We start from the raw sequence: 25,732 nt of genomic DNA, 5'->3' as shown, positions 1-25,732 counted from the left end.
AGAAGTTCAAAAGAACAGAATTAACTCCAACAAAAAATAGTAATATTGAAATTAAAAAGGTGATGGGCCTTAGTGTTAAATGAAGAAAACAGTGCCAACTCTTCTGCAGTACAAGCTCCATAAAACATCCAAGTGACTGCGATCTGAGGCAGTGATTTGATAATGTCACACGAACTGACATTTGCTTGGGTACTTGCAAATGGTTCGGCATGCTGAGCTTGTAACAGCTTTCTGAGTTGCAATTTAAGATTAAAGAGGACCACTCACCATTAAGCGAAAGTGTTGAGTTGTCGATAGGCACCCACACATAAAAGAAAGAAAACTTGCTAACTTTCAGTGTTATCCTTTGATGAGCTCATCTATGTGCCTATTGACAAATCACTGCTTCCACTTTTCAGTGAGTGGTCTCCTTTAATCCTAAATCATTTACGTTTTATAAGATCTTTCCTACAACAAATTATCAAATATAGTAAAACTTGCTCAAAATCGAATCACATGGGGCTAAAATAATTTTCCAGATTGGACAGGTTTCGGGATTACATACGACTTACTAGGCTACATAAAATTTTCAGATATCATGCAAAAAAATATGAACTTATAATTCTGTACGTATTCACACTCTTGCACAGATGATGTTCATTTACTGTACATTGTACAGTAGAACACTAAACTATTACACTAACTGATAAATAATACAGAATTTTTACTCCAAATTTGTTTGTCATACGTATATACATATTATTACTGTATTTGTTTGCTTTGAATTTCACATGTTTTGCCACATGTCAAGGAAGGAAACCTGTTTGAATTTCCTGTTCAAAATTATTTTTTCTGCACACTATTTTGAAAGTTCCAACAACTTGGGAAAATTTGTGTGTGCTGCAAATTGCATAACATTGCTTATGCATAGCTCCTTCAGGCCTATTAATTTTTCAGGGCATCATGTTGCTCCTCTTTTTCTTCCTTTGTTTCTTCCTGATCATCTGCGTTGCAGACTTCGATTAAATCTGTAGCTGAAGTAAAAGTGGACTGAGTTGAAAGAAAGTCATCACTTCGAATATAGTCATTTGCACTATATGAAATGTTTTGTATTTTAATAATTCAGCAATTGCTGCTGCATTTTCTTGAGTTTCGATGGCCATAAGAAACAAAACAGTTTTGGGCTTTATTTCCCATACTGACAAGCCAATCCACTTTACTGCATCCAAGACGGAAACTGACTGTGCAAGTGCACTTTTAGCTTCTTCAACACTGAGAATGAGAGACTGCTTCAATATGTGCTTCTAATGTGACTTGGATATGTAAATAACCCCTTGGTCCATGGGAGGTTGGTTGAACTGGACAGGAATCCAGTTGGTTTCACGTTTGATAACTTGACTTTTGGATTGTAGGTCACATTGTCTAGGAAAACTTGGTAATTTCGTATTTTTGTTTTGACAGTGAAAGAGCTCAGCCATTCTTCCATAAGACCACTCACCATCCATGTCTGTTTGTTGCTCCACCATGTGACTAGAAGCTAACTGTCATGTTTTTGAAACAACATGGTTTTGCCGCCTTTCTGATCACCAGTGGCTTCTCCATTTCCCATAACATGTTTCCACAAGGCACTACAGTGAGTCTTTCCTTGCACATTCTTCCGCCAGTGCAATTTCTACCTTGAATAGCTAGAGATTTTGAAGGCAGTGTGCAATAAAACAGTCTTGTTTCATTGGCACTGAACACGTCTTTTGGGTCATAATTCGCATTTGGTTTGTACAGTATTGTCTTCCATCCTCTTGCTACACTTTCCGGAACATCCGTAGCTTGATCAGAAGTGGAAGTTGACTCTAGCAAGTACGTTGTTGTTGTCTGCCTCACTATAGAAATTATGGTTTGCATTTTACTTTTTCGCACAGCTTCTGTTTCCACCAAGTAACTGTTAATAAAAACATTACACAGTGGCTTCATAGCGGTTACCAGTTTTCAGTCGCAAAGTTGTGCATCATGCACTTCTGTCAGCCTCATACCGTTCACCTGGACCCAGAACTTTATCTTCTTCATGATCCACTCACTGTAGTGGAGACATATTGATTCTTAGGACCGGTTTTTGACACTTGATTGACTTGGCTTCCTCATTTTTGTCAGCTTAAGCCGAAGTGCTGGCAGCACGTCAGTGCCCTCTGTTGCCTGAGCAACACAAATTGGGGTGCAGATAGCTCTATGCTGCTGCGGCTCTACAGAGCCCTTGTCCAATCCCAAATTGACTATGGGAGTGTGATTTGTGGTTCGGCAGTGCCCTCAGCGTTGCATTTACTGTACCCTGTGCACCACTGCGGGATTCGACTAGTGACAGGAGCTTTTAGGATGAGTCCGGTGACCAGTGTACTGCTGGAGGCTGGGGTCCCTCCATTGCAAATCAGATGCACACAACTGCTCACCAGTTACATAGCACGCATTCGTAGTTCTCCTGAGCATCCGAATTACCGTCTCCTTTTCCCGCCCGCAGCTGTCCATCTTCCGCATCAGCGACCCAGGTCAGGGCTAATGATTGCGGTTCGCGTGCAGTCCCCTCTGTGCAAGCTGGAGTCCTTGTCTTCACCACCTCGACTTGTGGTCCATTCATGTACACCTCAGCCGCAACTTCGTCTGGACCTTTCACACAGTCCTAGGGACTCCGTTAACCCTGTGGCTCTCTGCTGTCACTTCCTCTCGATTCTTCACGTTTTCCGAGGCTCTGAAGTGATTTAAACCAATGGCTCGATGGCTGATGGTCGCGTTGGCTTTGCCTATGTTCACGGCAGCCATATTGAACAGCATTCCTTACCCAATGGATGCAGTGTATTCCCTGCGGAGCTGGTGGCCATTTCTGGTGCACTTCAGTATCTCTGTTCATGCCCTGGGGAGTCTTTTCTTTTTATGTACTGACTCCTTGAGCATCCTGAAAACTATCGACCAGTGCTACCCTCGTCATCCTTTGGTGGTGTCCACCCAGGAATCCATCAATACCCTGGAACGGTCAGTCATTAAGTGGTGTTCGTCTGGACCCCTGGTCATATCGGAATCCCAGGAAATTAACTTGCTGACAGGCTGGCCAAACAGGCTACATGGAAACCACTTCTGGAGATGGGCATTCCTGCAACTGACCTGTGTTCATTTTTACGCTGCAAGGTTTTTCAACTCTGGGAGGCGGAATGGCAAAATCTCAGTACACACAACAAACTGTGAGCCATTAAGGGGACCTTGAATGTGTGGAAGTCCTCAATGAGGGCCTCTTGCAGGGGCTCCGTGGTTCTCTTCCGGCTCCGCATTGCTTGTGTCTGGGTGACCCACAGCTGCCTCCTGCACTGTGAAGACCTGCCTGAGTGTCGGTGCAGTGCCCTGTTGACAGTGGTCCATATTCTTCTGCTCTGTCCTCCTTTGGCTGCCCTGTGACTTCATCTTCGATTGCTAGACTCTTTATCATTGATTTTAGCAGACAACACTTCATGGCTGATTTAGTTTTACGTTTCATCTGTGAGGGTGGGTTTTCTCATTCAATCTGAGTTTTAGCGCACATCCTTTGTCCCTCTATGTCCTCCACCCTATTGCTTTTAGGGTGGAGGTTTTAATGTGTTGCAGGGTGGCTGGCTGGCTTTTCTTTTTTATTTTATTTCGTGGTCGGCCAGCCACTGTAATCTGCTTCCTTGTTTTACTCTCTTCTAACTGTTTCTTGCATTTCTCTGTTTTCTTGTCCTTTTGTTCCTTTTAGTGTTAGATGCCTTTCCTTTGTTCTTGTGGTCTTTCCTTTCTTTCTGTTTTGTGTTATATGTCTTGTCTTGTTTTATTCTCACACTTGTGACATTGTTTTATTAGGAACAAGGTACCAGTGACCTAGTAGTTTCATCCCTTCCCCCCCTCTTTTAAACCAACAAACCAACCAGCAACCTTAGCTTCCCCACACACTGCATCCCACATGAGGAGGTGCTTAGCTTTTAAACTGTCCCACTATCCTGTGGATGCCTTAAACTCCACAGTTCCAAGCCCTTTAGCGACTTTTGGAGCCTCACACTGCAATATGCGTCCAGACAAAGTTAAGTTTTTTACTTGTACTCTTACTAACCATTCCCATACTATCTTGTTAATTTCCTATCTTCTTTACCTTTATTTTGATTTGCCTGTTTTCTTTAATCCATTCATCCTGTATCTTATCCTTTTTCCAAAAGTATCGTAATTTTTTTTTTTTTTTTCCCTCATCGCATTTGAAGTGCACCATTATTTCGCGCTCAGAGAGTTTGTCGTTCTCATTCGGCTTGATTACCTTAATCTTTTTATTTAGTGTTACCAACATGTACTTTTTATTCAACATCATTTTCTCACTTAAAAGTGTAGATGTAAAAATTAGAAGAGGAAAACTTTTTAAGATCTGGGACACTAAAACAATCCCAGAAAACTGGAAGATTACCTTAATTCGCCCACTTCGTAAAAATGGGGACTAGATGCTTATCAACAATTGCAGAGTAATTTTGTTTCCACCCTTAGAATACAAAATCTTATTGAAAGCCACTCTGAACAAATTAAATCCTTCGTTAAATAAACAAATTGGAAAGTATTAAGCATGATTTACAATTAGCAAAAAATTAGATATATGAAAATATCAAATATTGGTTTTAAAGGCATATGATTCAATAGACAGGCTCTCTCCTCGAAACTGTGAAGGAATTTGCAGTAGATGGGAAAACTCTGGAAATAACTAAACACTATTTTACACACACAGTATTTAAAATTAAATTTCTTTTGACAACATCCAGTCCATTCCCGATTGCATCGGAAATCAAGCAAGGAGACTTTTTGTCACCTTTATTATTAAATTGTGTTCTGGGAAGGTTATAAATGAATGGAAAATAGGGTAAGAAAAACAGAATGTGAATAACTAAATAAAGTGTGGCAGACTGAAAGATCCAATAAATTGCTTGGCTTTTACAGACAATCTGTAATAATAGATGGAACCTAGAGCATGCAAAGCAAGTACTAGAACTACAGAAGAAAAAGACAGCTGAAGAGGCAGGTCTGCAAATATCTTTTGAAAAGACTGAATATGTGGTCAGTGAAAGTAATTCAGCAAGAATTTTAAAAACAAAGTATGGCAACAAAAACAAAAGTCAGCTTTAAATATCTGGGTAAAAATATAAGCATAAAAAGTGAAAAAAGCAATTAAAATCTGCATTGAGAAAATGAAAGAGTGTACATGAAAATGAGAAATCTGTATATTAAAAATGTCTTCCTGAAGATATTAAATTAAGGCGTAATACAGTTGTAAAACTAGAAGTCCCCTGAGTCAGAGAGGTTGCTTTTATCTGGATGCAGAATGGCATCGAAGAGTTAGAGAAGAAAGAAGAACCTTGCAAAAAATATTAACTCCAGTCGAGAACAAAAATGACAGTTTGAGGCCAAGTATGGAAATACACTTGTTCTTCCCTAAAATAACATATGAGATTGGTGCAACACATGCTACACTCCATGGACATATAGAGAGAATGAAGAAAGATTAACAAAGGAGATCCACACGTTCATCTACATGATGTAAACAAAGGGAATGAATCGGAAGGCAAGACAAAAAAGGACTTAGAAAAAATGCAGATTGCACAGGACACACAGAAAAACAGAAAAAAACTGGAGCAAAGTGGTCAGATGAGGTGAAAACACCTCATTCTGAGAAAACGAAAGTTTTGTAGAAGGATGAAGGAAGAAAGAAATAGTTATCTTGATGTGGTCCTAAGTTAGCTTGAAACAAAATAAATAAGAAAAAAGAATGCAGAAATGTTAATAGAAATTACTTACTGAACATCTTCATTCTTATAAATGAGTCCTACTATTGTATACATAAATCTTTTAGAATATACACCTGGACAGATTACGAAGGTAATCCAAAGACGGCACTATAAAATCAGAACAAGACTGATACTTAGGTTGAAATAGTATCGCCAGAAGAGAGATGGCATTTTACTGACTTAATGATTTTTATGATCTCTTTGACAGTTGATTGGAAAACTGATGTTGCTGGTAGAGCATGCATTGTTTGTCTAAGTGAATGAAATGGATTTGCTTTCATTTTGTCTCCCTGTGTTTTGAATTGCTGTCAGCAAGAATTCGTTGAGTGTAGTGGGCAATGATTTAAGGAAACTGCATATCGTTTGCCTTTCCAGGTTTATTTTTTTATTCCTAATAAAATACCAAGCTGGCCTTGTTTTTGTTCATGAAATTTTGTCTTTTTGATGACACAGTGAAGAATTTTGCAGTACTGCCTGTAGGACATTTTTAACCTTGATTAGTTAGTCACTGGTATTAGATAAAGCTCTCTCTTCTTGACAAAAGGTACTTTGAACCCCCCTTTTTCTTGGCTTCTACTGCAATTTTCCCTGTCCCATAGTAAAGAATTCATAATGCTGTAAGAATATTTTTAGGAAAGAATTAATTGTTGCATCTATTGTGTGCCCTTCAACATATTCTTTCTATTTTTCATCCTGTAAATTCTCTGAGTAGTGTGTACCATTTACGATTATGTAAAATGTTACCTTCCCATTCTTAATTCAATCTGGTTGATGGCATTATTGCTGCAATTTGACCATCATGATCTGATAAACCATTCATATGAGGCCCACATCTATTTCATGAAAAACAGTTGGATTTAGAAATAAATTATCAATTGCTGTTGTAGCATGGTCTCCTATCTTTGTTGGAAATGTTTCTGTGGGGATCAAACCAAAGCTTTACACCATTTACCGATGTTGCTGTTATCATGATGTTAGTCATTTGACCAGAATTCTGTCTTCTTCCCATTTCACTTCACTTATCCCTTCTGAATCTTTGTCCTGTTCATTCTCTCTTCAGATTCTTAGGTTTCCCTTACGTCATTGTCTCCTAACATTCCACACTCTGGTTCATACCTTATGCGATCTCTTCCTGATAACTTCATAGGCTGTCCTCACCCAGAGATCAAAGTGAGGAGCTAGTAGAATTCTTCAGAATTTGTTGCTCATTCTTCCACCATTAGAGGCAGTTTGAATTTTAATTCAAAATCTAGGCAGTGGCTAAGGTTGAACCTAGGACCTTTGGATTGGTTGTTAAAGATGCTACCCTTAATGGATAGCCTTAAGCCCTGTGTCTATAAAGTAAGTCCCATAACTTGTGACCAGAAATTTTGCTGTTGCCAGATTACCATTGTCACAAATTCTGATTATATGACAGATTATTCCTTCTCTGTGAGAAAATGTTGAACTGCTGCTTTCAAAGAACTCAATTTGGGTGGTTATGGTGTAATGCAATTAACTAAAACTAACTTTGGGTTACATAGTAAGAGTCAGCAACATGAAGATACATTTTTATGTATTTATTTGCATTTCTTTTTTCAGGGACGGTACTACTGATGTTACTAGAACAATTCATTTTGGAACCCCTACTCAGTTTGAAAAGGAATGTTTTACTCGTGTTTTCAAGGGACAGTTTTTCATGGGGACAAGTGTGTTCCCAACTAAAATAAAGGTAATTAAAATGTCAGTAAAATATCAGTTAAAATAATATAATGGTCAGGAGAAAATTCAGTGATCTTTCCACCATGCATAGTCCACAGTGTACTTTTGTAAAGATGTATACTCTTGATTGCTGAGAATTTCAAAATAAACATAATGATTCATGTGCACAGTAACCTGAATGAGTATATCCATTTCATGGTATGGAAAAAAAAATAATTAAAAAAAAAATCACAGAACCATTGCCATCCTGAACTAGACCCTTCACACAGTGCAGGTCAAGTGCCACAACATACAATAGTGCATTCATTACATTGCATCATTTGAAACAAGACAAAATTGCAACTCATCAGACCACACTACATGCTCCCAGTCAGCTACATCCTTCTCCTGTGCTGTTTGGCCCATTGAAGATGTTTTGCTTTATGTGCCACTGTGAGCAATGGCCTTTTGCAAAGTACCTAACTCCAAATGTCCATTGCATGCAGTGCCCTTTGAAATGTTCACTCAGAAACTGGTGGACATGTGGCTGTATTTACTGATGGCCAGCAGTTCCTGGCAGATTGGAAATCAATTGTCATGGAAAAGACATGAAACTGGTCCCTGTTGTAAGAGTTTTTTTATGCTCACTTTTCTTACACCATGTGTGACTGTGAGTGGTAACCATTTGTTGTAGGCACATTGGACAGTCCACATTAATATGCCAACAAATTGAACAACTTCATTTGTGTTGTGGTCATGGTCATGTTCAAACACTAATGCTCTATTTTTGCCATTCTGTCATGTGTCCATGTTGAAGCATCTTTCTGCCTTAACCATACAGCTGGCTGGTACACGCATGCATTTAGTTAGCAGCGGAGGGTGACATGACTGCCTGGTATCAATTTTACACCATGTGCAGCACTCCAAAGTGACTTGTGTGTTCTTTTAAGGGGGTGACTCATATTTTGTGTGGTGGGCTTATATCAGTGATTACTGAAGTGGGACATGCTGAGTGGACAACAAAACAGGTGTTGCACTTGTCTTTACATGTATATGATCCAAGAGACAAGAGATATGATGTAGGGGCTGCATGAGAATATTTCAGTATTTTGGAGAGAATATTCCCTTATTTCACTGAATGATGATAAGCAGTTTAACCATAGTATAAGCAGTTAAACCGTAGTATAAGCAGTTAAACTGTAGTATACAGTGTGGTTCAGATGGTCTATACTGGGTTGGTTGTGTGTGAGGAGGGGTTTATCCCATGGATCTGACTTGCATGTGTGGCATGGGTATTGACAACATAGAAGTGTACAACACCAGAGAACTGTTAGTGGAATATACAAGAGTGACTGTGAAGGGTTTTTTAGACACTGTCAGAGTGAAGGAATTGTTGGTGTTGTTAGGCTTGATGCATATTGTGGAGCCATCAGAGAGGTGGAGGTCATGACCAAGTGAAATGGAAGGGAGAGAAGCTGTTGAGGCTGAAGAGTAGTAAGTACAGTGTTGTGTAGATTGTAGGAGGGAATGGAAGGGAAAAGGGGGAGGGGAGGGGAGGAAGGGCTGTTGATATCAACTGCATCAAGACTGTATGCAGGCAGAATCAGCATTGACGAGTGAAAACGAATGCCAGACCAGGATTCGAGCCAGGGACCTCCCGCTACTAGGCAGTTGTGTTAACCAATGCGTCACATGAATGCAGCTAAATGCAATGTTTATCACAATTGCACAGACTGTCTTGGCACATTTCTCATCCGACCCACATTTCCACCTAGCGTCACCTATCCACAGTCCCTATCAATGTCCTTCATGCTCATTAATTTGAGATTCGCACAGGAGGTAGACATAATTGTGCATCTGCTCCGAAGCTAGTGGATTCATTGCCCATCGAGGTGAATCAATTATATTAACGTGTGGTGTCTGTTCTTTTGGACACAACAGTAGATATGGGATATTGCTTGTGTAGGTCAGCTGTCATTTGTCTTGCAGATCCAAAGGGTACTCTGGTCAATGTTTGATACACAGTATATTCTGGATTGGAAATGGTAGAATGTGGAATTCAGGTACCTGTCTGTGCTGGCGAGATTTATTAACATAGTGTGCTCAGTTGTCCCATCTCATGATCTATACTGTTAAGTAAGCACAAAGGAACCACACGATTCTTCTCGATTTTTGTCAGAAATTGTATGTTGGGATTCTGTTGAAGCATGGCAATGGCTTCTCTTCATATGTTACTGCGAAGAGGTGTGATAATTGGGATGACTGTTGAAACTCATAATACTTCTGTGAGTCTCCTGATAAAATTTACATTAACACTTTTAGTGGAGTTTTTAAAACTGCATTTTTGTAAAACTTTAATTTTCTTCATGTACATACGAATTCCACAAGCCATCATACAGTGCATAACAGAAGGTACTCCATACCATTACTAGTCAATTTCCTTTCCTGTTCCACTCACACATAGTGCAAGGGAAAAATGACTGTCCTTATGCCTCTGTATGAGTCCTAATTTCATATATCTTTGTGGTCCTTACACGAAATATATATTGGAAACGGTAGAATCATTCTGCAGTCAGCTTCAAATGCTGGTTCTCTAAATTTTCTCATTAGTGTTCCTTGAAAAGAACATCACCTTTTTGTCCAGGCAATCCCTTTTCAATTCCTGAAGCATCTCCAGAAGATGTTTGAACCTATTATGCCTCTGTATGAGTCCTAATTTCATATATCTTTGTGGTCCTTACACAAAATATATATTGGAAACGGTAGAATCATTCTGCAGTCAGCTTCAAATGCTGGTTCTCTAAATTTTCTCATTAGTGTTCCTTGAAAAGAACATCACCTTTTTGTCCAGGCAATCCCTTTTCAATTCCTGAAGCATCTCCAGAAGATGTTTGGACCTATTGGTAACAGAGCTAGCAGCCCACCTCTGAATTGCTTCATTGTCTTCTTTTAATCTAATCTGGTGCAGATCCCAAACATTCAAGCAGTACTCAAGAATATGTCTCACTAGTGTCCTGTAATGCAGTCTCCTTTACAGATGAACCACACTTTCCCAAAATTCTCCCAATAAACTGAAGTCAGCCATTCATGTTCCCTACCAGAATCCTCACATACAAATTACATTTCATAACTCTGTGCAATGTTATGCTCAAATATTTAGACAATTAGATTGTGTCAAGCGGGACACTACTAATGCTGTGCCCAAAGGGTTTGTATCCTACTCATTCACATTAACTTATATTTTTCTGCATTTAGAGCTAGCTGCCATTCACCAGACAAACTAGAACTTTTGTCTTAGACATCTCTTATCCTCTTACAGTCACATAATGATGACACCTTCCCATACATCGCAGCATTATCAGCAAATAACCAAACAATTGCAGATTGCTGATCACCCTCTCTGGCAGTCCTTTCACATTTCCCTGTGGCAGTGCCTGATGATACCCTTGTCTCTGATGGACAATTACTGCCGAGGAAAGCACATGACATACTGGGTTCTATTACTTAAGAAGTCTTTGAGGCACTCATATATCGGGGAACCTATTCCATATGCTCGTACCCTCATCAAGTCTGCAGTGGGGCACAGTGACAAATGCTTTTCAGAAATACAGGATATGGAATCTGCTTGTTGCTATTCAGCCATAATTCACTGTATATCGTAAGAAAAAGGCAAGCTGAGTTTCACTTGAGTGATGCTTTCTGAAACTGTGATGATTCTTGGTCACAAGCTTCTCGGTCATAAGGAAATGTTTTACATTGGAACTCTGAACATGTTCAAGAATTCTACAGCAAACAAATTTAAATGACTTGTCTTTTTCCAGACATTTGGGACTTGATGTTGGGCAAGAGATTCACTATAAAAGCAAGCTAAGTAAGGGCCAATACTGTAGAGTACTCTTTGTGAAACCAAATTCGGATTTCAGCTGGACCTGGCGATTTGTTTTCAAGTGTTTCAGTTGTTTGACTATGGCAGGGATGCTTATTATTATGTCATGTGTATGGGAGTCTACTTGATGGTCAAATGACAAGTATGTTTGTGAGGGTATCCTGCATGAGTGATTTCTTAAACACAAAGTTTAAAACTTCGTCCTTGTTTTTCTACCTTCAGCTGCCCCAACAGACTGGTCAACGAATGACTGGATGGAAGCCTTAGATTCTCTTAGTGATCTTACATAGGACCAGAATTTTCTCGGGTTCTCAGCTAGATCTCGTGTTAAGGTATGAGGTGGTAGTAATTCTATGCTTCTTGCATAGATCTTTTCACAAATGCACTAAACTTTGCATGTAGTCAGTTGTGTGTTCTCTTTTGGACTGTGATTTACAGTCTGTGTAGACTTTTCGCATGATTCCTCTGTGCCTATCTTACTGCAACTAAGTAATGTCAGTTCATTGTCTGAGTGAGTGCTCGCAACTGATTACCTGCTCTTTCTTGCAGAAACTCCCTCCTAGCCTTCTTGACTGATTTATTAACTTTTGCCACCATATTCACTATGTCACGATCACTAATCCCCACCTGTATACTGACACTGTCGATAAGGTATGGCCTGTTTGTAGCTACAAGATCATTGTATGTGAGCTACTGAATTAGCTGCTTAAGACTGTTTTCAGAAAAGTGTTCAGAAGTATTTTGCAAGACTGTCTTTGTGTACACCCTCCAATGAATCCACAGATGTCCCAGTCTACATTTGGTAGGTTAAAGTAGTCCGCAACTAGTATTGCATGATCTCAGTATTTATGTAATACTGACTGTAGACTTTTATTGAATGACTGTAACTGTCACAGTGGAATTGGGTTGCCAGTAAAAACATCCAACAATCAACATAGTTTCGCCTAGGCGTGTTATACAAGACCCAATAACATCACTGTCACACTCAAATTTGACCTCAATAGTGACAATATTTTTGTCGATTGCATTGAACACTTCCCTCTCCTGTGGCATCTAATCTGCCTTTCCAATATATACATTCCATGACTCCCTAGATATTTCAGAGCTTTTCTACTTCAGTTTCAGCCAGCTCTTGGTCCCAAGAGTAATGTAAGGTTGAGAACTTACCTGGAGTGCAGTAAACTCAGGAACTTTGTTACAAATACTTCAGCAATTTACTGATAAAATTTTGACATTCAGTCTCTTTACTCTGAGTGCGGTCTCATTTTGCTACCTGCTTATTAACTAGCGAGTGTTCATTAGAGCAACTCAAACTACCACCTAACCAAGAAGCAGCCCATTTGCACTCCATAAGTAGTCTACTCCCTGTGTAGCTGCTTCATTTGCCTAGCGCATCCCTGACCTGTCTAAGGAGTCCAACAAATCCCCACCCAATAATGCAGGTCCATAAATCTGCAGCCAAGACTGTCAGAGTCGACAGTGTCTTTGGTTGAGGCCCTTCACTCGGCTCCAGATAAAGGATCCCAACCAACTCTGGGAACACTTTGAGTATGGTATGACAGTGTTACATTGCAGTAATAGAGACAGTCAAAGAAATATTTATGTCGATTAAGTATGTGAACTTGTACATGAACCTCATTCTCCCTGTCCAGTCATGACACAAGCACGTAATTGTGTTACATGCTTCCACTCATAATGTGACAACTGTAAGAATTATGTTGAAGTGTTAGCATACCACAAGACACACCCAAGAAAGTACATGCAAAAGTAGCTGTAACCTGTGTTTTTCATACTAGATCATTACATGGCCATACAATATAAGCAAACTTTTGGTGAATCTAAACCAGTTTGACACTGATGAAGTTGATTTGTGCTAATAGCAATATTTATTTCACTCTTTAGGGAAACTGCTTGGATACATTAGCGAGAAAATATCTGTGGGATGTTGGATTAGACTATTTACATGGAACAGGTCACGGTATTGGGTCATTTCTCAATGTTCATGAGGGACCTATGGGCATCTCTTGGCGAATTTATCCTGAAGATCCAGGCTTGCAAGAGGGAATGTTTCTATCGAATGGTAAGTAGCTTGGGTACCTCTTGCCTCTTACGTATTGATGTATATTTTGCTGCCTCTCCAGCAATAAAAAACTATGCTACGTCATGTTACATTAGTTTTAAGTAATGAGGGAAAAGTTTGAAATGAAATGATGTTGTTGCAATAATTTCCAGGGCCTTATTGTGTCACATCACAGATAAAAATTACAAGTGAACTAAAAAGTATTTTGGCGTTGAAGAGTACTGCTGCAACAAACTAAAGCATTTCTTAATCCATAAGGATAACAAAAGTTCAAAGACCATGTAAACACAAGTATATGGTATGGTGTTCCTGTGAAAGGAAAAATTGCAACAGCATATGCCATATCCATTGTCAGCATGGTCCCCTGTAAAAAGATGTTACTTTCCTGGTTGGCCCTTGTGGGAGAAAGGGTGAGGGGGTGGCAGAAGAGACAGTGACGACTAGAGGGACTTGCAGACCTCGTCGATGATATAATACGGGGAAGTCCAATGTCCAGTAGTGCTGAGGGCTCATTGAAGCAAAATTTTCACAATAACTGCATGACTAGCAGAGTGGGTGTCCAACTGGATGTCATCTTCGGTGATGACTCTGGGCACAGTGGGATCAGACAGCCTGCCAAACTCAGCACTTAATCAGTCAGAAAATAGCATTGGCAAAGTAGCCTGTAGATAAAGTAACTGTAAGGACTTCTTGGCATAAAGTGGACAAGGCCAGAGTTGTTATGTGGTGTTGGGCTGTTGAGGATGCTGATGTTGTTACTCAGTCCTCACTCATAGTACTATTGTTTGTGAGGGCTGTAATTTGGTGAGTCCATTACTGTTTGGTAAAAATTTCCATCTCTCTTAGTTGCTTGATATACTGCTCATCATCTTTGTTACTAGATATCACAAGTGTTCTGTATAGAATCTGAATCAGCGGTAATTGGTATTGGGGCTCCGAATCTTGTCTCATTTTGAAAGGGTGGTCACAGTATCCAAGACTATCTATTATGGATTAACTTTGTGGGCTTTTCGTGTCCACCAGGGTAGTGTAGAGTTAACGAACCTTTGAAAATCAGCAGGCTGAAGGTATTTGAAGACAAACTTGTCAGGGGGATATTTGCAGCTGCCATTTTGACAAATAGTTAAAGCAACACTTAGTCTCCTGTGGCTTATGTCAACAGCTCCGGTTCCTGTTTGGGGTAGCTAGCACTCTGGCAGTATTTCAGCATTATCTCAAACAGATTACAGGGAAAATTCCAGTCTACCTAGACAATTAATTTTCACGTTATATTAAAAGCAGAAACCTCTTGTTTCATTTGAAACATTACAGACAAATGGGTTACAACTGAAATTGAAAAGTACCTTTTACTTCAGCTGCTAGTAACATCTTAGACCAGGCATTTCAAACTTGGTCGCACCTCCCAGGGGTGTTGCAGCTTTGCAGTAGTTTCATAAAAATAATAATTTAGTTTATTTGCTTTCAGAACCATATGTGCACCAGTAGTGATATCTAATTGGCTGACAAGCAGGTGTTGTTACTATGATAGTGTGGTGGATGGCAGTCCAATTGTACTATATGATCCATTTGTTTTTATTGCGTAACAATCAGTTTGAAGATTAGTTTCATTGTATGCAGGTAGTTTTTAATAATTGTCACTTGTCTTCTGTGATTTGTGTTTCTCTGTCAGCATGAACAAGTTTTTCAATTTAAGTACAAAATATGTTTTTCAAATGTATTGTGCAGTTCTAAAGACAGGAATAGATAAAAATGCTGGAAGTATGATGACAGCTACTTGAATTTGGCTTTTAGATGTACTACTGTTTGAAATGAGAAATGTGTGGTGTCACCGCCAGACACCACACTTGCTAGGTGGTAACCTTTAAATCGGCCGCGGTCCGTTAGTATACGTCGGACCCGCATGTCGCCACTATCAGTGATTGCAGACCGAGCGCCGCCACGTGGCAGGTCTAGAGAGACTTCCTAGCACTCGCCCCAGTTGTACAGCCAATTTTGTTAGCGATGGTTTACTGCCTACTTACGTTCTCATTTGCCGAGACGATAGTTTAGCATAGCCTTCAGCTACGTCATTTGCTACGACCTAGCAAGGCGCCATTATCTGTTACTATTGATATTGTGAATCATGTTCTGTCAAGAGCGACGTTCATCATTAATGGATTAAAGTTAAGTATTCCACCAGCTACGTCCGTTTTTCTAAATTCTAATTTCCTTGTCCTGTTCCAGACCTCAAGCCAGCCTGCGTGAGCTAAAACGCGTGCATTTCGGCCTCCTCTAGTAACACGGTGTTGGCTCTCTTGCCAACCACAACAAAATGACCGCAGTGTGTCATTTGTATCAAAGTCTGCTTTCTGATAACATGAAACTACATTTGGAATCATATCATGGTAGTTTGACAAACAGATTGTGAGACTGCTTTTCCCACAACTTAAAACAACTTTCAGTAAACAACCTATAATTCCCACAAAGGCTGTGTTTTCATCTTATAAAATTGTTTACCATGTAACAAAGCACCAGAAACCTCACACCATACCAAAAAACCTTATTTTACCAGCTTCTATGGAAATGGTATTTACTAGATAACTGAGTCAAATGCTGAACTACTAGCAAATGTGCCTTTATCAGACAACACTGTTAGTCATCAAATACTCAATATGGCTGATGGCATTAATGGATCAGATGGTTGAAACTGCAGACAACTAAAACGATTCCCAACTAATTTGTTAAATGCTGTTCATACATAACTACAGATTTCATGAAGACCTTCTTTGCTGCAGGAAGATAACTCTTGGAACAAAAGCAAAAACTTTGAAATACTACACTCTTTTATGAAAGGAAGAACATGAATTGGAAATTTGTGTTTACATGTGGGTCATAGTATAGCTGGCTGTTATGTCAGACTACCAGTTATCAAAGTTGTAAACATCATTAAGATTCTGCCACTTGAGTTGAGATGTTTGCAATGAATGGATGTTGATAAGCAGGTTGAACATATTTCCTTAATGTATGACAATAACTCTCACTGACTTTCACATGATAGTGTCTCGAAAAGAGTGTATGAACTCAGAAATGAACTTTAGTGGTACTTTGTTAATGAGAAACATTCAAAGTTCTAAGAAGTTCAGAGACAGTGATTGTTTGGAGTATGCCATACCTTTGTGACATCGTTGAAAAACTTAATTCATTGAATGCATTCATTCAATGTAATGAAACCAACAGTCTGCTACTGTCGGGCAAGATTTCAGCCTTCAGAAAGAAACTAATATTGTGAAAGAAAAAGCTGGATGATAAGGGTACACATTACATTTACCATGCATGCATGCCCTTCACACAGTTTTAGAAAACACTGACTTTCAGTTGAGTGAAGAAGTTAACTCTGTGTTCATGAATCATTTAAGTAAACCCAGTGATTCCTTCCCGAAGTACTTTCCAGAAGAAGTTGATCAACACAACTATACCAAAGGATTTTTTCAGTACAAAACTTTTATCAAGACTTGCCGCTGAAGGACAAGAACAATTTATCAATATTTTTTCAGACTCCACATTGAAATTGAAGTAAGTTTGTATCACTATTAGAGTTTTGGAGCTTGAAAAGGAATATCCACTTGATAGTTTGTAACATCCTAGTTATTTGAGATAGATTTGTCAGCATTGGCAGTCAACAACACAAAATAGAGATCATGAGTGGATGAGGAGAAACAGATGTGAGTTGCAGTTTCCAATCTTGTTCAGATATTAGAATAACTGATGGGGAAGAACCAAGCTCATCCTTACCACTGATTTTGTAGCAAGAATAAGATGTAATAACATTAAAAGTTGATTAAAATGTGTTATGTCAATAGTTAAAAAATAAATAACTAGTCTTTTCGCTTTTTTAACCTAAGTTTATTTCCCCCACACTTGGGAGTATGCTGTCAAGTGCAAAAGGAGCCACAGCTGTTTATAGTTAGGTCAAGGGAGCTGTTAACTCAAAAAGTTTGAAAACCTCTTTCCAAAAGAAAAGTGACATATTACCCATGGACACCCATCTCTATACGATTAAAATTTTTCATTGTGTTACAATCAGAAAGAACTGCAGGTGTAGACTCATATACCATTATGTAAAGTTACTTAAGAATGCAGTAACAGTAACCACACCTGTAAACGGATTGTACTGAAAAGAGATGCCATTTTCATGGTCCCAGAAATGAAGGGATTAAAGTGACAATTGTTGCAATCATCTTACCTCTTCCATATTGTACCAAAAAAGCCATCAGTAGTCCCTATGGCTGTTTTATAATTTGATAGTGGGGTAGTACGGTCCAGTAAAGAGGCAGACAGTTTGGAGCCCCCAACTATGTTTGCCTCAAAGAGGCTGACCAGAGCTCTTTGCTGATCCACTATTATTAATGTGATTGGATACATGACCAGTTTATATTGTGCTTCAGTTTTGAACGAACTGTTAACCTGAAGGTCATCTGCACCAAAACCCATCAGTGGAGTGGCACTGTGAGAAAGTGTAATTTTCTGAATTGATGAGTCACTGATGCTCTTGTAATTACTAAGAACTTAATTGAATGGCTTTGAATACACAAGGTGATAAACAGATGGTTTGTCTTGTCACAGTGTCTTCCCTAATGTTGATGACTTTGTACAGCCTCGTTTACGTGTTTTCTGTTCTTGTTAGGACATACTTACGTGAGATGGCCCAGCCTGCCACACTTCGTACAACGTACATTATGAGTCCAATATTCACTTATTCTGTGTGTGACAAGTGATGTGTACAGAATTCTGCCCTTGATTTGAAATGTGAAACCTTTTGAAAGGAGGAGGATTGGGTTTAATGTCCCATCGATATTGAGGAAGCCTTTTGAAGAGAACCTGCCATGCAGTTACGTTGGCACACAGTTTTAATTTGGGCTACATATCAGGAGTTATTCATTTCACAATATGCTTTTTAAATAACTTCATGCATGTGAACTTGTTCCAGAATGTCATTTAGCTGAAGACTGAGAAGCGTTAGTACTTCTCAGCAAACTTATTTATTTGGAGGTACACAACATAAAACTATGTCTAATCATAATGTCTTCACGTGATATGACACATCCCGGTTTTTATCAAACAAATTTTGCATTTTTTGCTGTGGCCTGTGGTCTTTACTTGAAATTTTGTGACTTAGCTTTGTTCTTGAAGGTTTCATAGATGTCAATATTGTGCAGTTATCTTCTGCAGGCCTGTAGTCTCAGCTTTGCAGTTAAGGAGAAAATGGAATCAGGTGTCATAAATGAAAAAGCTGGCTGTCCATTTCAACAGTACCCTGGATTTACTTAAGATTCTTGCTCCATAATTATCAACTTCAAGCACACTGCAGTGTAAGCCATAATATTGTGCCCACCATAACATCACTACAGTTTACATAATAAACCTGAATTTTAAATTTATCTACCAACACTGAGCTATAAATTTTCAAAAGGTAAGGACCTTTTATAAATATGTAAATTTCCAAGCGAAGTGTTTCATCAGGTTATGGATCAGTTCATATTAATGAATAGTTTAGATGGCTTTTCGGCATTTACACAAGTGTGGTCATTGTTGAAGTAAATGAAGTATTATCTACAGTTAAATTGCTCCACAATCTATTATTTTTAGGTCTCTACATATCACAAACATTGTTGCCTCCCCTCCCCCCGGGGGACTTCCCACTCTTTGGCGGGTTCATGCTTGGCTACCATGGGGCCCCAGCCTTTGCAGCATTTTTTCCCTTCCGTGCTGCATGCCTATCCTCTTGCTATTCTTTTTTCCCCCTCTTGGGGAGCATGTCTGGGGTGTTATTGGGAATGTTCCACATTGTCTCTCGCAGACATAAGAACAGTCTCACCACTCTTTCTCCTTCCCTTTTCCTTTCTTTGTTTCCCTTCTCCTCTCGTTCCCCCGCTACAGTATTTGAGGTTCCACCTCCAGGGGGTCCACAACTCTTCTGTGGATGCATGGCGAGCACGGGACCCTGAGTTAGTGCAGCTCTTTTTCCTTTCCAGGCTGCGTACCTTCCTTTTCCTCATCCTCCCCCCCCCCAATCCTTCCCCCCTCTCCTCCCCCCCCCCCCCCCACCTCTTTCCTTCCTCTTTTCCCTCTCTTTGCAAGTATGTTTCGTGCCTACATCCGGAGACGGTCACGTGTAACTGTAAGACATAGTTCTACATCTACATTCATACTCCACAAGCCACCTGAAAGTGTGTGGTGGGGGGTACCTTGAGTACCTCTATCGGTTCTCCCTTCTATTCCAGTCTCGTATTGTTTGTGGAAAGAAAGATTGTCGATATGCCTCTGTGTGGGCTCTAATCTCTCTGATTTTATCTTCATGGTCTCTTTGCACGATATACGTAGGAGGGAGCAATATACTGCTTGACTTCTCGGTGAAGGTATGTTCTCGAAACTTCAACAAAAGCCCGTACCAAGCTACTGAGCATCTCTCTTGCAGAGTCTTCCACTGGAATTTATCTGTCATCTCTGTAACACTTTCGTGATTACTGAATGATCCTGTAATGAAGCGCACTGCTGTCCATTGGATCTTCTCTATCTCTTCTATCAACACTATCTGGTACAGATCCCACACTGGTGAGCAGTATTCAAGCAGTGGGTGAACAAGTATTCTGTAACCTACTTCCTTCGTTTTCGGACTGCATTTCCTTAGGATTTTTCCAATGAATCTGTCCGGCATCTGCTTTACAGACAATTTATTTTATATGGTCATTCCATTTTAAATCACTCCTAATGCCTACTCCCAGATAATTTGTGGAATTAATTGCTTCCAGTTGCTGACCTGCTAAATTGTAGCTAAATGATAAAGGATCTTTCTATGTATTCGCAGCACATTACACTTCTCTTCTTTGCTCTCTACGCTAGAAAGTCTGTCCTCCCTTTGTCCTTCTCTTTTCCTTCCTTCTTCTCTTTACCCTCTTCTCCACTGCGGCGTTTGAGACCTCTCTTCTTTCCTTTTCTTTGTTCCTTCCTTTCTCTTTCTTTCCTCCCTGTGTGTGTCTGAAGGCCGACCCATGCATTCCCACTTATAGCCGGTGATGGGGTAACGCGTAATTCCTTGCCCTGGGTAGACAGGTAGGACACACATGTATCCCCTGGTAAAGGCCATTCCCAGGGAGGGGTGATTACCCAAGCTGGTATCTTCCAAACGTGCCGATTGGTCCCTCCGTCCGTTTCTCAGGAGGTGTTACCTTAGGTGTGGACAATCACCTAAAGCAGGAGTGCCCTCAGCGAGGGCCCCCATGAGGGAGGAGCGCGTCATCGGAGACACCAGTAATCATGGGGGATACTTTCGCAATGGTTTCCTCTACGTCTACAACTTCTGCCCACAAGAGAAAGCTAGATGAGTCTCGGCCACGGACAATTCTTCATTCAGTGCCAAGGTTCCTAGTTGTTTCTCGGTCTGACCTAGGTCAAAACTTCTCCACAGTCAACCCTTTCATTATTCAGAAAGGTGTTGACACAATTGCAGGTCCTGTAAAGTCTTGTTCCTGATTATGAATTGGCACCTTGCTGTTAGAAACAGTCAGTGCCCTCCAGGCACAAAAATTGCTGCAAAACTATGCTGCTACACACCTTCCTTGTCCGGGTGGAAGCACACCGCTCTTTAAATTCATCACACGGGGTGGTTTATACGTGGTCAATCGACGGATTGTCCAGCGAGGACTTTCAAAACTACCTGTCTGACCAGGGCATAAAGGCTGTACATAGAGTGGTGGAAAGGGTTGACAAGGACTTGGTACCGACCCATACTCTCTTCCTGACGTTTGACAGAGTTCAACTTCAATCAAACATTAAAGTGGAATATGAGATAATTTCAGTTTGCCCTTACATCCCCAACTCTGTGCGTTGCTATCAGTGTCAACGGTTTAATAATACCAGCCATTCGTGTTCCAATACAGCCAAATGCGTAACATGTGGCAGGGATGAGTGTTCACCTCCATCCCCTCATTGCATCAACTGTATGGGCGACCACGCTGCTTCCTGAGAGTGCCCTATTTTCAAAGCTGAACGAATTATTCAGGAAATCAGAGTGAAGGAAAAGGTGTATACATTTGTTGCTTGTAAGTTATTAGCCAGTCGAAAGCCCACTGTGCCTCCAGCAGCACTGACTTTGTATCTCCTCAGCCTACTGAGGAGGTAGCCATGCATACTTGCAATCTCACCTTTAGTGCCACACTTATCGGATCGCCCGTTCAGTCTCCCCACTATCACCAGCTCACTCTAAGGCTCACCCTTTATCGGCTCCTGCTAAATCAATGGCCCCAAAATCGGATGCCCAGACTTTCAAAAAAGAGCCGACTCATGAAAATTTTTTACGTATTCTGACTTCACAACCATCGAATCCTTCATCTCAACATCCTGCTTCCAAGAAGGCTCTTAAGAAACAGTTCCTCTCCTTCTCTGTCATGGCATGTCTCATCTACAGCACCACCCAGCGGTGGCATTCCTCTGGATCCCAAGGCACGTTGGTATCTGTGGAAACCAGGTAGCCAATATAGCGGCCAAGGCTGCAGTCTCTCTTCCTCGGCCCACTGTTTGGATGGTTCCCTTAGCCGATCTGCAGTGTGTTTTATGTTGTCATGTTACTCTTTTATGGCACGCATGTTGGTCTATACTTCCAATTATGAGACATGAGTCCCCTTCCCTGTGCTTTGACCTCTTCCTCCTGACCTCGTCGTCGGGAGGAGGTAATTTTAACTAGACTTGGGATAGGGCACTGTCTTTTTAGCCATTGACATCTTTTAAGTGATGATCCTCCCCCGCTTTGTCCCCACTGCTTTCAACCATGGACGGTGAGACACCTTTTACTTAGTGCTCCTATTTTAATCCGCCACGCGCCTGTTTACAGCTGTCGCCTGATATATCTTCCCTTTTAGCAGATGACACGCGCTTATCAGTGTCAGTGAGATGACATCGCTCATTTGAAGCTCTTTTTTGAGGAAAACAACCCCCCCCCCCTTCAGTGGTAGTTTTTTAAGGTTTCCTTCTGTTTTTAATTTCCCTCCTTTTTGAGTTTCGCTCCCATTGCTGCCGATTTCCCATTTGGTTTTCCATTCTTCCCTAAGCCACAGAATGGATGCTTATGACCATAGCAGTTTTGCGCCAAAAAGAAAAGTTCTTCTTCTTTTTCTTCCCCCCCCCCCCCCCCCTCCCCCCTCACCCACCCATAGAACTCTGAATTCTTACTGTGGTGTTATTTACACTAGGCTGCTCAACAGTCTGACCAAGGCCAAAATCCAATCTTACCTCTCTGATCAGGGTGTCATTACCGTCCATCGGGCGGTGGGAAAGATAGATTCCTCCTTAGTGCCCACCCGCACTCCTTTTCTCACCTTTGATAGTGTGGTGCTTCCGTCCAAGATCAAAGCATGCTATGAAGTTTTCACAGTCTGACCGTACATTCCAAATCCAATGCACTGCTACCAGTGTCATCGTTTCAACCACACTAGAATGTCTTGTCGACACCCAGCCAAATGTGTAACCTGTGGTAGGGATGCGCATGAGGGTGATTGTCCGCCTCCTTCTCCCTGCTGTATCAACTCCAATGGCGGCCATGCCGCCTTGTCTCAAGATTGTCCCATGTATCTTGATGAGTGGGCTGTCCAGGAGATCTGTATAAATGAAAAAGTGCCTCACTCAATCGCTGCATTCTCCCATCTGGCACTTACAGTTCTGTTCTTGTTACCTCTCGCTCTATGGCCGCGCAGACATGCGACCTCAAATTCAGCTCTGAGGTTGTGAAATCACCCAGTGTGAAGGTAGCATTGCCACCTCCCCCATCCAGCTGTGCAAAAAGCCATCAAACTTTCACCTCAAATGGTGAAGCCACCAGCTACCCAACCAGTAGGCCGGAAAGGATAGTAGTAGTACCCCTGTGAAGACTTCCTGCGCCCCTCTAGCCAACCAACACCTGAGTATTCCTCTGCTAACCGGAAAGGCTTGAAGAAGTCCAACAAAGGCAAACAGTCTTCTCCTTCGCTGACTTGAAGATACTCTTAGACAGTGTTGCCACGTGGTACCTAATTCCAGCCGGCCTCCATGTCACCAGTGTGCACCACCAACTGTTTTTCTGCGTTGGTCTTCACAGACTGGTAGTACAAGCAAGCCAATGCTTCTGTGGACCTCGTGGAGCAGGATCCTCGTGCTTCTGTGCCCTGTAGCAACGAGTCTTCGTAGGCTGTTACTCAGTAACCTCCGAGGTGCGCCCCCCCCCCTCCCCCCCTTCATTTCTTCCTCATCATGACTCTCCTCCAATGGAATGTTCATGACCTTCAGTCCCACAAAGAGGATTTACGGCTGCTTTTAGAATTGCAGCATCTCCTTTTACTGTGCCTTCAGGAGATAAAATTGTGTTCTCGTGGCAGTTTTGAGCTTTCACATTTCTTCCCAGTTCGTTGTGACCTTTCTCCTGAGGTTGGCATTCCATCTCATGGGAGCATCATGCTGCTCATATAGGCTGACATTCATAGTCAACCCATCTCCCTAGCTACCCATCTTCAAGCTGTTGCAGTTCGCCTTTTCCTTCCTCACCTGACTTTCCCACTGTACCATATATGTCCCTCCGTCGTTCGATGTCACCAAGGCAGACTTCCTTCAGCTTATTGGGCAGCTACCTCCTCCATTTCTGCTACTCAGTGACCTTAATGCGCACCATTCCCTTTGGGGTTCTCCCAGAACCTGTCAGTGAGGTGCCCTCTTGGCTGATTTTCTTAATCAACTCAACCTCTTCTGCCTTAACACTGGAGCACCCACATTCCTTTCGAACTCCTTGCACACCTTTTCTCATTTGGACAGATCCTTCTGCACTGCCCAGTGTGCGCATCGTCTTGAGCCTGAAGCCTACTCAAGTGAATGTTTCCCATGTGCTATCCATTTGCTGACCCCTACCCCACCTGTGTGCACACCCAAATGGCAGCTTACTAAGGCTGACTGGCAGCTTTACTCCTCCGTGGTGACCTTTGAAGAGCAAGATTCCCCAGTTGTGATTACCAGGTGGAATATCTCACAAACGCTGTCCTTACTGCTGCAGAACTTTCCATTCCTCGCACTTCCTGTTTATCGCGCCGTGTCCCAGTCCCTTGGTGGACTAAGGCATGCTGCGATGCAATTCGCACGCAGAGACATGCTCTCCCCGTTTTTAACTGTCATCGTTCAGTGGCAAATTGCATTCATGCATTCATTATAAACAGATGTGTGCAAAGTGTCATCACGTTCTTCGGGATAGCAAAAAAGCTAGCTGGATTTCATTCACTACTTCTTTTAACAGTTCCACCCCATCCTCTGTCATGTGGGCCAACCTCCGATGGCTCTCTGGGACGGAGATCCATTTGCCAATTTCTGGCCTGACAGTAGCAGACGATGTCGTCGTCGACCCTATTGCTATCTCCAACACATTGGGCCACCATTTTGCAGAAATTTTGAGCTCTTCCCACTATCATCCTGCCTCCCTCCATCGGAAATGAACGGAGGAGGCTCAGGTGATACCTTTCTTTTCTCAGAATTGTGAGTGCTACAATGCCGCCTTTACTATGAGGGAGCTAGATCATGCTCTCAGTTCATCCCGATCCTCCACCCCAGGGCCAGATGCTGTCCACATTCAGATGTTGCAACACCTTTTTCTTGCAGGAAGAACTTTCTGCTTAATACATACAACCATATCTGGGCAGAGGACACATTTCCCGGATGTTGGCATGAAGCCACTGTCATACCCATACCTAAGCCTGGTAAGGACAAAAACCTTTCTTCTAGCTACTGCCCCGTCTCTCTCACCAGCTGCGTTTTCAAGGTGATGGGACATATGATTCATGCTCAGCTGGTATGGTGGCTAGAGTCTCACAATTTACTAACGACTGCACAATGTGGATTTTGAGTGTGGCATTCTGCAGCTGACCATCTCGTTACTTTGTCCGCCCTTGTCATGAATGGCTTTCTGTGGAAATCCCAGACTGTGACCATTTTTTTCAATTTGGAGAAGGCCTACAACACCTGCTGGAGAACTGGTATCCTCCGTACACGTGGCACTTTCATAGTCACCTGCCCTGTTTCCTTCAGGAATTTTTAAAAGACTGAGTTTTTGAGGTATGTATGGGTTCTGCCTTTTTGGACACCTTTATCCAGGAAACCGTTGTGCCTCAGAGTTCCGTCCTGAATGTCGTCCTCTTCGCTCTCGCCATTAACCCTATAATGATCTGTCTCACGCCGGGCATCTCTGGCTCCCTTTTCATTGACAATTTTGTCATCTATTGCAGTTCTCTATGGACCTGTCTCACAGAGCAGCATCTT

General features: G+C 41.4%; 1 protein-coding gene across 6 annotated transcripts in view; it reads left to right on the top strand.

The window, feature by feature from the left end:
• LOC126480877 (xaa-Pro aminopeptidase 1) overlaps positions 1 to 25,732 on the top strand; it is a 142,374-nt gene that overhangs the window by 106,610 nt on the left and 10,032 nt on the right. For all 6 annotated transcript variants that reach the window (XM_050104262.1, XM_050104264.1, XM_050104260.1 and 3 more), the window contains 2 exons: positions 7,368 to 7,497; positions 13,255 to 13,432. In XM_050104262.1, the coding sequence (XP_049960219.1) occupies positions 7,368 to 7,497; positions 13,255 to 13,432 (308 nt within the window). The remainder of the gene's footprint in view (positions 1 to 7,367; positions 7,498 to 13,254; positions 13,433 to 25,732) is intronic.

The sequence above is a fragment of the Schistocerca serialis genome, chromosome 5, assembly GCF_023864345.2.
Source record: "Schistocerca serialis cubense isolate TAMUIC-IGC-003099 chromosome 5, iqSchSeri2.2, whole genome shotgun sequence".
NCBI lineage: Eukaryota > Metazoa > Arthropoda > Insecta > Orthoptera > Acrididae > Schistocerca > Schistocerca serialis.
Note: the sequence above shows the minus strand (reverse complement) of the source record. Positions and strands in the feature narration are given on the sequence as shown.